General features: G+C 40.3%; 2 protein-coding genes across 2 annotated transcripts in view; one reads left to right on the top strand and one right to left on the bottom strand.

The window, feature by feature from the left end:
* The window catches only part of LOC138607625 (adhesion G protein-coupled receptor D2), an 82,689-nt gene extending 77,939 nt beyond the window's left edge, over nucleotides 1-4,750 (top strand). Inside the window, exons 24-25 of the mRNA XM_069680264.1 lie at nucleotides 2,911-3,052; nucleotides 4,608-4,750. Of these exons, the coding sequence (XP_069536365.1) occupies nucleotides 2,911-3,048 (138 nt within the window). The 3' untranslated portion in view covers nucleotides 3,049-3,052; nucleotides 4,608-4,750. The remainder of the gene's footprint in view (nucleotides 1-2,910; nucleotides 3,053-4,607) is intronic.
* A 466-nt stretch (nucleotides 4,751-5,216) lies between these two features.
* The window catches only part of nr5a2 (nuclear receptor subfamily 5, group A, member 2), a 66,199-nt gene continuing 59,041 nt past the window's right edge, over nucleotides 5,217-12,374 (bottom strand). Inside the window, exon 7 of the mRNA XM_069679410.1 lies at nucleotides 5,217-7,129. Within this exon, the coding sequence (XP_069535511.1) occupies nucleotides 6,882-7,129 (248 nt within the window). The 3' untranslated portion in view covers nucleotides 5,217-6,881. The remainder of the gene's footprint in view (nucleotides 7,130-12,374) is intronic.

The following is a 12,374-nucleotide window of genomic DNA, read 5'->3' as shown; positions in this document are numbered from 1 at the left end:
GTTTGTCCATCAGGCCGCCAAACAATGGGTCCCCCAGTCGCGGTTTGGTATAAGTGATTAGAAAGTTGGCTAATTGCCTCTCTGAAGGGTTGGGCTGTTTCCCTTTTACCTTCTTGTTCAGTTCTAACGATCAAAAACGGATTAATAAACGATTTAATTCATCAATAAATAGCAATAAAACGTTTTTCTTTTTACTCTTTGTTATGGACATTTAGTCCAAACAATTCAGATAACATGTGGTTAGTGTGTTAATATATGATGCAAAATAAAACACATTAACTCTTTGGTTGAGCGGTGACAATGCAGAGCCAGTTAATACTGCCTTTATAAGAAGCTTAAATGCAACTTGATGACCTAAAATAAACGAGCCACATTCGGTTATGTGTGTTTAATTAAAGCTTATTAAATTGTGTTCAAACATAGATTTATTATGAATGTGGTTGTGAATATGATGGATGTGGTTTTCCTGACTTATTCATCTGCTAAAGACAGGTTTTGCCACCATGTGGCGCTCAGCTGGTGTTCGTGTTATTCAGACTGGTGCTGCTTGTCTCAGGCCTCTTGGGCCTCCAGTCCTGCCTCAAACTGGACTGAATACCAAACTGGCTCATTCCAGTGTTCAGTTGCACCTTTTCTTGCAATCTTGGAACACTTCCAAAAGCTTTCGTTTTTTCTTGTGCCCTCAATCTCTTTCTCTTTGACTGCGCTTTGACGATGCAGGGAAACATACAAGCGCATCTCGGTAAACACGAGTGATGTGGTTCCAGAGTTTAAAAGCTTCACATAACACTGGCAGACACAACTTGGGGCTGTTTGTGTGATGGAAAGGAAAACTTGTTTAGAAACTGACAGCAATGCATCTGTGTGTGTGCGCTTGTGTGTGTGTGTAAGAGAAAGAGAAAAACTGCGTGTTTGTGTGTTTATGTTGCTTTTGGCAAGTTATTCATTTGTGCTTTTTTTTTTCTTCTTTTTTTCTTGCTCTGTGTGGTTATCTTTTGAGTTGGTCGGTTTGGAGCTGATGTCCACCTTCGGGGATGCGCATAGCATGCATTTCTGAGTATTTTCACCTGAGGCTGCACTTGTTAGAGTCTGTGGATAAATGTATATACATTATTTATACAAATTCAGGGCGAGTGAAAGCAGGTTTAACACATTTACAGACAGGAGGCCAGGCACTGCAAGCCAAGCTCCAAGTGAGGATTGCATCGCTGTGCGCCGGGGATCGAGCTGGCCTCTTGCACGGCTGTGACCGGCATCTTTAATGCTGCACGAGAACACGGCGGACATTATCATCAACACCTCAGCAATCAACACGATATTATGCGCTTCATGCGGAAGAAATGAAAAGGAATAGTTTGTAAGAAGTCTGGTTTGTTATTCCGTTTAAGAAACCTGTTGGCTGATATCGCTGTATTTTGGTTTTAAAATGTATAAAGGTTAAAAGCTGCTGTAGATATTGGATTACAGACACAAGGTCAGCAGTTTCTGCTGCGCTTTCATTTAGAGTTTGCAGAGACCCTTACAATCTCAATGTTATCACCCTGATAGAAATAGGCAACCTTTCAACAAATGGTATAGTGCATGATGACTGAATGTACTCTTTCCCCTCAACATACATGTGGAATACATGAGAAGGCATGAATGCACCAGAATGAAAGCTGCTGTAGTCAGGTGCTGTGTTACAGGGAGTTGCAGGTTTGATCTAAAGCTGTAATGATTCATTCATTCATTAATTTTTGTTTTTTAAAATGATCATGTTTTTGGCTTTTGCCTTTATTTTTAGGACTGCTGAAGAGAGACAGGAAATGTGGGGTGTAGAGAGTAGGGGATGACATGCGCCATGCACTAAACTGAACCTGCGATCAGTGCGTCGAGGACTGCAGCCTCTGCACACGGGGCACACGCTTGTTTTGGGGTTTTTATTAACCAAGTTGTCAAACACTTGCTGGGTTCTGCTTCTTAAATGTGAGGATTTGCTGCTTTTTGTCAATATTTAAAAGAGAAGTCTGGGATTTAAACAAAAGAAGCGATGTGAGCATGTCGCTTTTGGCTCTGGGAAACTGTGATGAGCATTTTTCGCATCTATCTGACATCTTATGGAGTAAATGATTCATGGGTTGATCAATAACAACAATAATAGTTAGTTTCAGCCCTAATAAGATCATATAAACAGAAAATGCACAGCCGTAGTTTGGCATGTGATCAGCCTGACATCTTGTGTTGTTATTATGAAACACGAATATGCGATCAAAATGTTTTTCCACTTGTTAACTCCTGATTCCATGTATGTCTTACAAAACTCTACCTGTTCTCTACCTCTACCTGTTAAAAAAGCGAAGGTCTTTAGATAGTTCAGGCACATAACACCTGCAAAAATCACTTTGTAACAGCCGTAATGGACTTCAATAAATAATGGAGGTCTAATTTGTGTTAACTTCAATATGTGAGCTGTTGAAGGTTGTGGGATGAGTGGAGTCAGAGGTTGACACAGAATGAACAGAGCTGCTTTTTACATTTTAATTGCTTTTGATGCCAGAAAGGCTTTTTGATATTTGGCTAAAAGACCTCAATTAAGACCTTTAATCAGGTTAATTCACTCCACAATGATTTAGAACATCATATTAATAAGTATAGGGTCATTTAATCGAGACTTGTTGCAAATACTTTCAGTGTGAGTTTGATTCAGATGGGTACGCAGACTTGAGAGTGAACGTAGCAAAGGTCAATGTCACATAAAACAATGTAAGGGATAAAACAGGAGCCAATGTTTAGGAGTGATAAAGTGTATTTCAACGTTCAACACCGACCGAGTACGGGGTAAGATGTTTGGACCAAATACTGCAGTTAAGGTAAATATTGATTTCCTTATGATGTCACACTTTAACTTACCCATCCCCTTCTCCCACTCAGGAGCCTCCTCCCTCAGAGGTGGATGCCTTGCCGGCCGGTTGCAGCCTTCACGTTCCCATGGAGCTGGAGTTCGCAGCTTCCTGTTTCCCCCGCAGCCCCGCGCCTCAGAAGAGCTACGGCCTCGTCTACGTCGACTGACCTGGTGTGTGACGGTGACCTTAGTTTCATGTTCGATTCGTTGATTGAGATGGTGAAAAGTTATTTTTCTTTTGCTCCTCCTTTTTTCTGAACCTTACATTTTCCGTCACCCATAATCAACAAAAGGAGACGCAGGAATATTTGGTACACCTGTGTCCCTGAGTGTTGGATACCTTATTACTGGATGGAAGAATTTTCAATGATCAAGGACTCATCCTGCCTTTCAAACTTATTGATGAAGATTAATCTAAACATTATTTTTCACTGAAGGTTGTCGTGTTTGCATTTGTTATATTTGTATCTTTATCATGGTGTATTGTATGTTTATTCCTCTTTCACTGCTTCGCTTGCTGTACATTTGCTTGTGAAGCCGTTGCTGTATATTGTCCAGCTAGGAGTGCAGTAACAGTGTGTGACATGAAGTGAGAAACGGGGCATGCTTGTGGTCCGTAAGTGAAAGATACATATCATGTAACACTTATATCTCATGCCGTCTCCCTCTCTCTCTCTCTCCCCTGGTCCTATCAAACCATCAAATAAAGGCCAGAAAGACGTGGAAAAAACTATAAATGATATTGTACAGCATCTCACCTTATACCTTGACTCGGCCCCTGTACAGAAAAATGCACTTAAATCCATATTCTTACAATCCACTATTTCTGAGCTCATCAACCCGAGCTGTCAACCTTAAAATAAAGGCCTTAAAATCATTGACAAAAAGAAGATCATTGATTGTAACGGTGTACTTTGCACAGAAGGGAACACACCTGAAAACACATTAAAAACAAATACAATGAAACGCCTTTTTTCTGACATTAATAATCCTGAGCTGCGCCTGCTCACCACACTAAATGTTCCAAAAACATGAATATAATAGAAGAAATTGAGCACCTATTGTACACATTTCTATCAGCAAGATATATTTAGTATGAAAGTCAAATTTAATTTCATGTTTTTTTACTCTAAATGACAACATTACCATAAAAGGATGTTTTCTCTACAGAATAAATTGTCTCTAAATCTGCCCATCACCTGGGAATTCATCTTTTATTCCTACATGTTCTTTAACTATAATGTTATTCAAGATGTGTCGCATAGCTCTACATTTTTCCCCCTGAAACACTCATGCAATGGAAGTGGACAGTGTTAGTGTGCGCAGGAAGCGAGAATCTGATGTTATAAGCATAATAATTATTTATTGAAATATGAAGAAAAAATTCAATTAGCCTCAGAGAGACACTCTCGCAGGACAGGACAGGACAGGGGTAGTGATGGGGGCAGTGTGGGCGTCAGCAGGAGGGTCAAAAGTCACAGACAAGCGGCAGAGAAATAGTCTGATGTAGCCAGGTGTTGACAGTGAACATGAGCATGTGAATGCAGAAAGGTAGTCATTGTTTAAGTCTGTGTTAAAGCATTTATCCTGCATACAAGTCTGTCTTGACATTTACTCTTGAATTATAGATTAACTCCTGTTGTGGGTGGAGAACATGCAGTTAAAGAATGGGACTTCTGCAATGACCACGTTAATGTGCATGTGTGTGTTCACCTGTGTGTTACAGGAAGTCCAAGGCAGCTGCAGAACCTAAACACAGACTATGAAGAAGTGGCTGATGTAAGATTGTCTGATCAATAGACAAAGTTAATGAGAGTGTCACATAATGGAACTGCTTGATGACATGGGACTTAAATGAACTTCTGTACATTAAACGCCACTGAAAGACTTGTTAGTTCTGTGACTTAATTAACAAAATGTGGACAGGTAAACAAATTAACACCACTGGATGTTATGGGACAAAAAACAGTAACAGCGACTACTGTACGTGTGGAAAAACTCCACATTTAAATAATTTAGGTGCCTTGTTTTTAAGAAAAAAGCCAGTTTTGTTCATGTTGGACACAACACAAGAAGTCACAGCTCACGGGGGGGGAAAGATGCAGTCTTTGGTACAAGAGCTAACTGGACAGAAAAATGATGCAAATTCAATAAGAGGAACTGATGTGGCACAAACATCCTTCACACCTACTCGCTTAAATACAATTCAAAGTACAGACTTGCATAAACATTTAAAAGACAAAACAAATTGCGTTGATTTTTTTTTTCTTTTTGAAAGCCCATTATTTTTGCTCCAGACCTGCATCTGTGAACCAAAACAAAACAAAGAACATGCTACAGTAAACAAATTTATTCTGGCGCAGACACCGCACGTCATGTAACACATAGATGGAAACCCAGAGACGTAATAAATTATCTTCATTATTAAGCGTAACCAGTGACATACTGTACATCAAAAAGGTAAAAGCACTGTCAAATAAAAAGTAAAAAGTCTACAAAAAAAGGTTGAAAATGAAACGGAACCCTTATACAGAAAATGCTTAAGAAACAAATGTTTGAATGCCAGCAGACACAGAGAGAAATTAATATTTTAAGTGTGATTCCTTTTTGATTTTAGTGTCTCACGACATAATTTAAGTACTGCTCAAAACAAATAGAAAATAAAACACTGTACACACACCAAAGAAAGCAAACCATTTTTTTTTTTCATTTCATTGATTTCATTTTTTAGGAAATCATTGCTTTGCAATTTCTGCTTCATCACAGTTCTCTCCCATATGACCACATGAATGTAAACACCTGTTGAATTACTCTTTTTTAAATTTTTACAACATTAATACTTTATATATATATTTGTACATATGTCCATTCACATCTGCACGGTTAGCTAGCATGGTAATGAAATAAGGCAAGACTCACATAACTGTGACATCACAAATCTTTTTTTTTTCTCTTATAATACTGATTATTAAGGTTTGTGTAATTTCCTTCTTCTGTTCTGCAGCAGGCTTTGGTCTTTCCGGACAAAGGCAGGGTCGATCCTTCTCCGTTTCCAGATTCACGCTTTGTTTTGTTCCAGTTTGAAAGAAATAATAAAAAGAAAGGGTGGCTTTTTTAGCAGGAGAAAAAAAGGGGCTATAAATACAATTGTTCCAGCTGACATTATTAATTGAATTTATTTAACACTGGTCTTTCTGAGGTACATAGTTTAAGATGATTCAGGGAGGTGGAATAAGAAAGGGAAACCACAAAGTGACCATGAAGAGCAAATGACTTCCATTACAAGAGAAAAAAAACATCTTATTTTTCTTCTTATTGGCCTTTTTATTATTTTGTTCATTAAAGAATGTTCCTTTTTTAGACCTTTATTTTTTAATTGTCAGTTCTCCCTATTTCATTCAGGTAAAGCTGCCCGGGCAGGCATCTTAAAACAGACGTGACGCTAGGTAAGAGTCTCTGGCCTGTTTGACTTCTCGTCCATTTGTCTTTACAGTACCGACGACAGCTGAGAGCTGGTTTCAGTAAGAGCACACCGCAGGACCGTCGACCGAAACAAGCCACGGCTCTCGTCACAAAGCTGTCTGAAAGATGTGCGCTGTTTCTCACTTTCCTTCCTCAGCACAAAGAGCTTCACACAGAGTCACCAGCGCTAAAACACTCAAGGGTTGTTAATTCTTTAAGTTGCAGCCTGCCAGGCTCGATAGTCTCTGCAAGTGCCGACGATCGCTACCCATCTCTGTAGAGTCAGACGCAGTTTATTTCAAGTGTTTTTCTTTTTCCTCTCAGTATTGTCTGTGTGCTTTCAGAGGAGCTGCTCGTCTTTAGACCTTTCTTTTTTTTTAGCATAAAGGGATCCATATGTTGTTTGTGTGTGCACGTTACTCAGTCAAGTCTTAGCTGGAGGTTCAGTTTGGTGAAAGCATAATTTGGAGTTTTTGTGCTGCAGAAAAAACTCTCAGTCTGTCTGCACAGCTGCATTATGGGTAGCGCAGTCCCCCTCCTAAGCTCTCTTGGCGTGTAGCATTTCAATGAGCAGGTTGTTGCACGGCACGTCGCCGTTCAGGTGTTTGTAGTAAAGGTATTCTTCAGCCTGCAGGCTGATGGCTCGGATCTCCGGCAGCCGGAGGAGCAGCTGGCCAAACTTGTCCGTTTGCTGCGGGTAGTTGCACATGACGTAGTCCAGCAGCGCTGCGTTGACCTGCTCCTGCACGCTTTCTACCAGGTGGAAGTTCTCCAGGTTCTTCACATCTACAGGAGGAAGCACAAGGACAAGGTTAGCTGAGATGACAAGTATAAGAACATATAAATAAGTACAAAAATTGAGTTGTGTTTCAACATTCCTTGTACCTGTATGGTTAGTGTCTGTGTTAATTTGACTGCTCTCTTCAGTCCATTTCATGTCTGGTAGAAACTAATGTCAGCACTTCCTCGTGGTTTTCATGTTGATTGCAGAAAGGTGTGTTTTTATATAATATATATATTATTCAGTTCTATAAACGGTCACGGTATCCTTAATTTGGAGTCAAATGACAGGGCCATAATGTTTAAGAGTATATAATCTGTATTCTCATCTATCAGGGGACAGTGCTACAACGTGAGATCTATGATTGTGGCGTATTTTTGTACTTTAAAGAGGACTTCAAAATGCACCGCATGACGAAACAGCCCTCCGCTCCCCCTTCTTTTTCCCTCTGAATCGTCTCCTGAGACGGCGATGGAGAGGGAATCAGGTAAAGGCAGAAAAAGGTTCTCCTCCAGAGAGATTAATTCCCCAGGAGTCTATGAATTATGTAGGGCAGAGTTACAGTCATATTAACGCCAGAGCTGCTCCTTAACCTGACGCCTTCACACTGATGTTATATCGTAACGAACCAGAACATGCTGTATATTTTAAACTATCAATCCTGTGAAAATCAGTCGACTCTTTAACTGCAGGAATTCATCTTGGTGGGATTTTTTTCCCACTATTAATTCCTCTTGAAAAATACATTTTGCATCTTTCCAAAATCCTACCTGTACGCGCAGCTATAAGCACTTTTCCCCGACAATAATAAGCTCACTGGGGGCTTGAGCAGATTATTGCAAGACAAGACAAAAATTTGCTAAATGGATAATGGTGGACCGGAGCGCTGTGTGTACTTGTCATGATTATGAAGCGCAGGGCTGCGGAATATTTAATAAGGTAGCAGCTCTGTGTGTGAGTGTGTGTGTGTGATCTTTTATTAATCTGTTTGACCCCAGGTCGAGTGTGCTCACAGCAGGCTAATGTGGAATGACAGAGTCCCTGTGTCTAGTTGACACCTCTGGACCAACACACCCACACACACACACACACACACACACACACACACTGAAATATACCATCTTTCACACCAAATCTGCCTCTCTCACAGGCACACACACTGATACTAATCCATGGAAATACACATAATATTTCTCTCTCTCACACATACACAGACACACGCAGACACACACACACACACACACACACACCCCATCCACCCACCCAGAGCATTAGGGGGAGGGAGGGGGAGATAAATCAGCAGCTAATGAGGTCTAGAGAATGAGAAGCAGGTCCTTCAAGGCACTTCCATCTATGATGCACTCTACCATGCTATTACAATCTGTGTGTGTGTGTGTGTGTGTGTGTGTGTCTGCTCCTGTGTTGCCCGTGTATGTATGAGCCGGTGTGTAGCGCGTGCATGCTCACCCTGACCTCTGGGTGACACGGCGGGGGGCTAAATAAGGCCAAGAGAAGGGCAGGAAAAGGGGGGGAGGGGGTGTGGCCTGTGACAAAAGAGGCTCCAAACAAACATGACATGTGCTTTTTCCTGCTGCCACTCAGCTGTCTGACCCCCTATCAGCCTCCTGAACCGCCTTTCACACCACCAACGCCGACATTAGTGTAGCCTTACATAAGCTAAGCTAGCAGAGTGTAGGCTTTAGGCTTTAACACACAGACGTCCTACGCAGGTCAACAAGGAAAATAATGCACTTGTTTTCATCTGCAAACGGAAAACAAATAATGTGCAGACATGGAAATACAAGTCTCTGAGTTTCTCAGAAAGTTGTTTACACTTTTATGCATATTGCTGCAGCCAGATTTCAGAAAAGAGTGCTTAACCCTCCACTGCACTAAACCTCTAATAGTTCAAATTAATTCAGACGATGTGTTTTGGTAACCGTCCAACTATATTTTCTGTATATTTTATTCCCTGGATGCTATTTTAAAGACTTCTCCCCAGTTAGAAATGTTTTGTTCTAAGAGCGTTCTGAGAATGTTACGTGTGATGTTCTGGTCATGTTTTGAACGAATGTTTTTATTTGGTTCCCAGAATGTTCCTTTAAAACGTTCTCTGAAAACATTTTCAGAAAGTTGCAGCGAGAATGTTCAAATCATATTTCAGGAACGTTTTACAAATCACGTTCTGATAGTTGAGGCCATAATAACATCCTGAAAAGATCCTCAGAATGTTGCAGTGACATCCCAGGCCTCAATAAGAATGTTACAGTTAAAACGTTTTGTCTTAGTTTAAGTTTTAACGTTATAAGAACTTTATTTGAAATGATAAACATCTTTAAACTTGAACTTGTAGCTAATGTTAGCCAATGTTATGGGAACGTTCCCTGCTAGCTGGGTCCACGCCGCAAAGTATAAATTAACACTCAATCAAAATGTGTTCATTTTTAAAAGCTGGCATAAAATGCTTCGTCATACGCTTAGACTTGTTAGCTAATTGTTTAATACGATATTTTCTGATTTACAAAGTGAACCTACATTGAGCACTTTTATATATTTTGTAAACAAACAAAACAAACTATTGGACCATGACATGTTTGTTATGCCTAAAGTCAAGTGTTTTCTCATTATGATATGTATAAGGTCAGATGTCATTGCCTAGTTGTAGATGTTTAGTCAATTAATAGTTGTTTTTGTAAAGAAATCAAGTTACTGGAATCATTATATGATTTACCACTTATGTATAAGACTATAAACATTGCAGGATGTTAAAATCTGCCAATTCCCAGAAAAAATACAGAATAATAACTTGACTTGAAATATAGATCATAAGAAATAATATAGATGAAGAGTTTCTGTAAGTGCGAGGTATAATTTATTTTTATTTTAATGAACAAAAAGGCTCAAAATTGATAAAGTGGCTTTTAAGGGAAATACATCTAGAGTGTGAAACTGCAAAGTTCTGTCTATCACAACATAAAAAAGATAATCAAATCCTGTAGTCATTTAACATAATGGTACACAAGTTAGCATTCTGTTTTCTGCAGTACAGTCACTGTTTACAACAGAACGCCGCGTGCTGCTCAATAATTCAGAGACGTCAGAGCCTCTCCTGAGCTTGATTTGCTTAATTTTGCAGCAACATGACAAGGTGATCCCAAATCACTGCAAAAACATGTGAGGTGTTGCCATGGTTTCTCAGAGAGATTTGTCTGTGTTTGTGTGTCTGCATGAGTGTGTGTGTGCGTGTGGAGGGGAGTATGATGGGTGTATGTGTGGATGTCGAGGAGGGGGGGGGGAGTACAGAGAATTAGTACCCAATGTCTCTGTCAAGCTAATTAGGGGAAAGTGAGGCAAAAAGACAGCATTTTAATTGCTAATTATTACCAGAGCCCCTTTTGAAAAAATAATGTATGAGGGCTTCCAAAATAGAAAAACTGAAGCGACAATAGTTGGATATCCTCTCCCGTTTGCAAAACCAGTGGGCAAGCGAAAACAGGTTGATGGGAAATGCTTCTTAATTCTGCTGCTAATCAAATCAGACACGTGAATTGATTCTAATTTACCGATCATTCAAACAGAGGAGAGGGCTGATGAAGGAGCGAGAGGGTTAAGGGGGTATTACAAAAACAGAAAATCAACAACTGATCAATGATTCCCAGACAGTGTCAGGTCCGAGCATTAACTGTGCTAAGCGCTCTCTCCTCTTCCTTCAATGCCCCCCCTCCTTCTCTCTCCCTCTCTCTCTCTCCCCCTCTCATTGTTCAGTCACTGTGGGACTAATTATCAACTTTTTTTTCACATAAAACAGCCACAGTTCGTTGCAGCGCCGCGTCTGAATACTCAAATGGAAACCCCGAGGTCCCGCGGAATACATTGTTTCATTTGACGGGCGATCATGCTGAAGCCAGCGAACTAATGCAAAAGCACACACACACACACACATACACGTTCATTCTCACTTTCACAGAGCCCCTGAAATCACCGCTGTGCTTTTTAATTAGACTAGATCTGCTCCGTGCTACGAGTGCGTGTGTGTGTGTCAGCATGTGCTTTTCTTTGCTCTTTCACCGCCCCTTACAATCAACCTGCTCTTGGGACACACACACACACACATTTGGCCACACTGCACATTCACTCATGCAAATACTCGCTCCATTACTTCAATGTGATCTCAGTGATGCCTCACAGAGTGGACACTGATGTGAAAGAACTCTGATAAGAAATATTAGAATAAAAACATCACTTGGTGTCAAAGGTCACCGTTAACCGCAATGCAAACAGGCTTTACTTCGCTCGTGGCGGTAAAACCTAGAGAGGTTGAATAATAATACTGTGCAGAAAGGCAGCCTGGTAATAGATTCTAGTTGGAAAAGATGCGACACATTTATACAACCATATATCGGCCAATAATATTAATACTTGTAGTAGTGGCAGCAATCAGAAAAGTAGATTTTATAACATTTAATCACTTAAAACAACTTCAGTTAAAGCTCCAGTGAGGAACTATCGGTTTATGTTGATTTTGGCGCCCCCTGTGGACAAAGCCATACCTCTTATCTCTTTGCTGATTTTGTCCTGTACGTGCTTAAGTGGTGGGTTTTAAACACTCAGAAAATCTCATCCTGCTTTATTTAACAGTCATATGTACCACTCACTTTAAATTTCTGCCCTGGAAAATGTAAACAAAGGCAGCGTGAAGTTAATCGCTTCGTCTGACACCACCAGCAGTTTCCGGCATTAAAAATAACTACATAGAAATAATCTTGTCACTGGTGGTCTGGTTTGCTTTTGTAGGTCATATAGAGACATCAGAATTAATTTCAGCCTGTTTCATAACCAGTGAAAAACTCCTCACAGGAGCTTTAATATAAAAATGTATTAAGAAAGGGATGAGGTCGTGTTTACTGAAACCCTCTCTACACCTTTATAACTCATTATACCATTTCCCCATCAACCCATTAACTATTTCCCGTCATGTCTTCTTCAAATGAGACACCGCTATGAAGGAAGCAGTCACACATGGCCAAATAACACCATGTTCTCTCACTGTTATTGCTCAAATCAATAAAGTCCCTCTCAGTCACATGCTGCCAATTCATTCTGCCTTGCAAACTTCACAACATGTGTTTCCTGCCAGGTCCAAAAACAACACATAAAACTCTCGGGTCATAAACGGTTATTGAGTCAAGTGCTGTCAGTAAACTCGGCCAATTAAACGTGAGTGGATGACAAACCGGTCACTTCCTGCGT

Source organism: Semicossyphus pulcher, unplaced genomic scaffold, assembly GCF_022749685.1.
Source record: "Semicossyphus pulcher isolate SPU_LCO1_2020_fin unplaced genomic scaffold, fSemPul1.0.p SCAF_4, whole genome shotgun sequence".
Classification (NCBI taxonomy): domain Eukaryota; kingdom Metazoa; phylum Chordata; class Actinopteri; order Labriformes; family Labridae; genus Semicossyphus; species Semicossyphus pulcher.
This window is presented reverse-complemented; position numbering and strand designations above follow the sequence as displayed.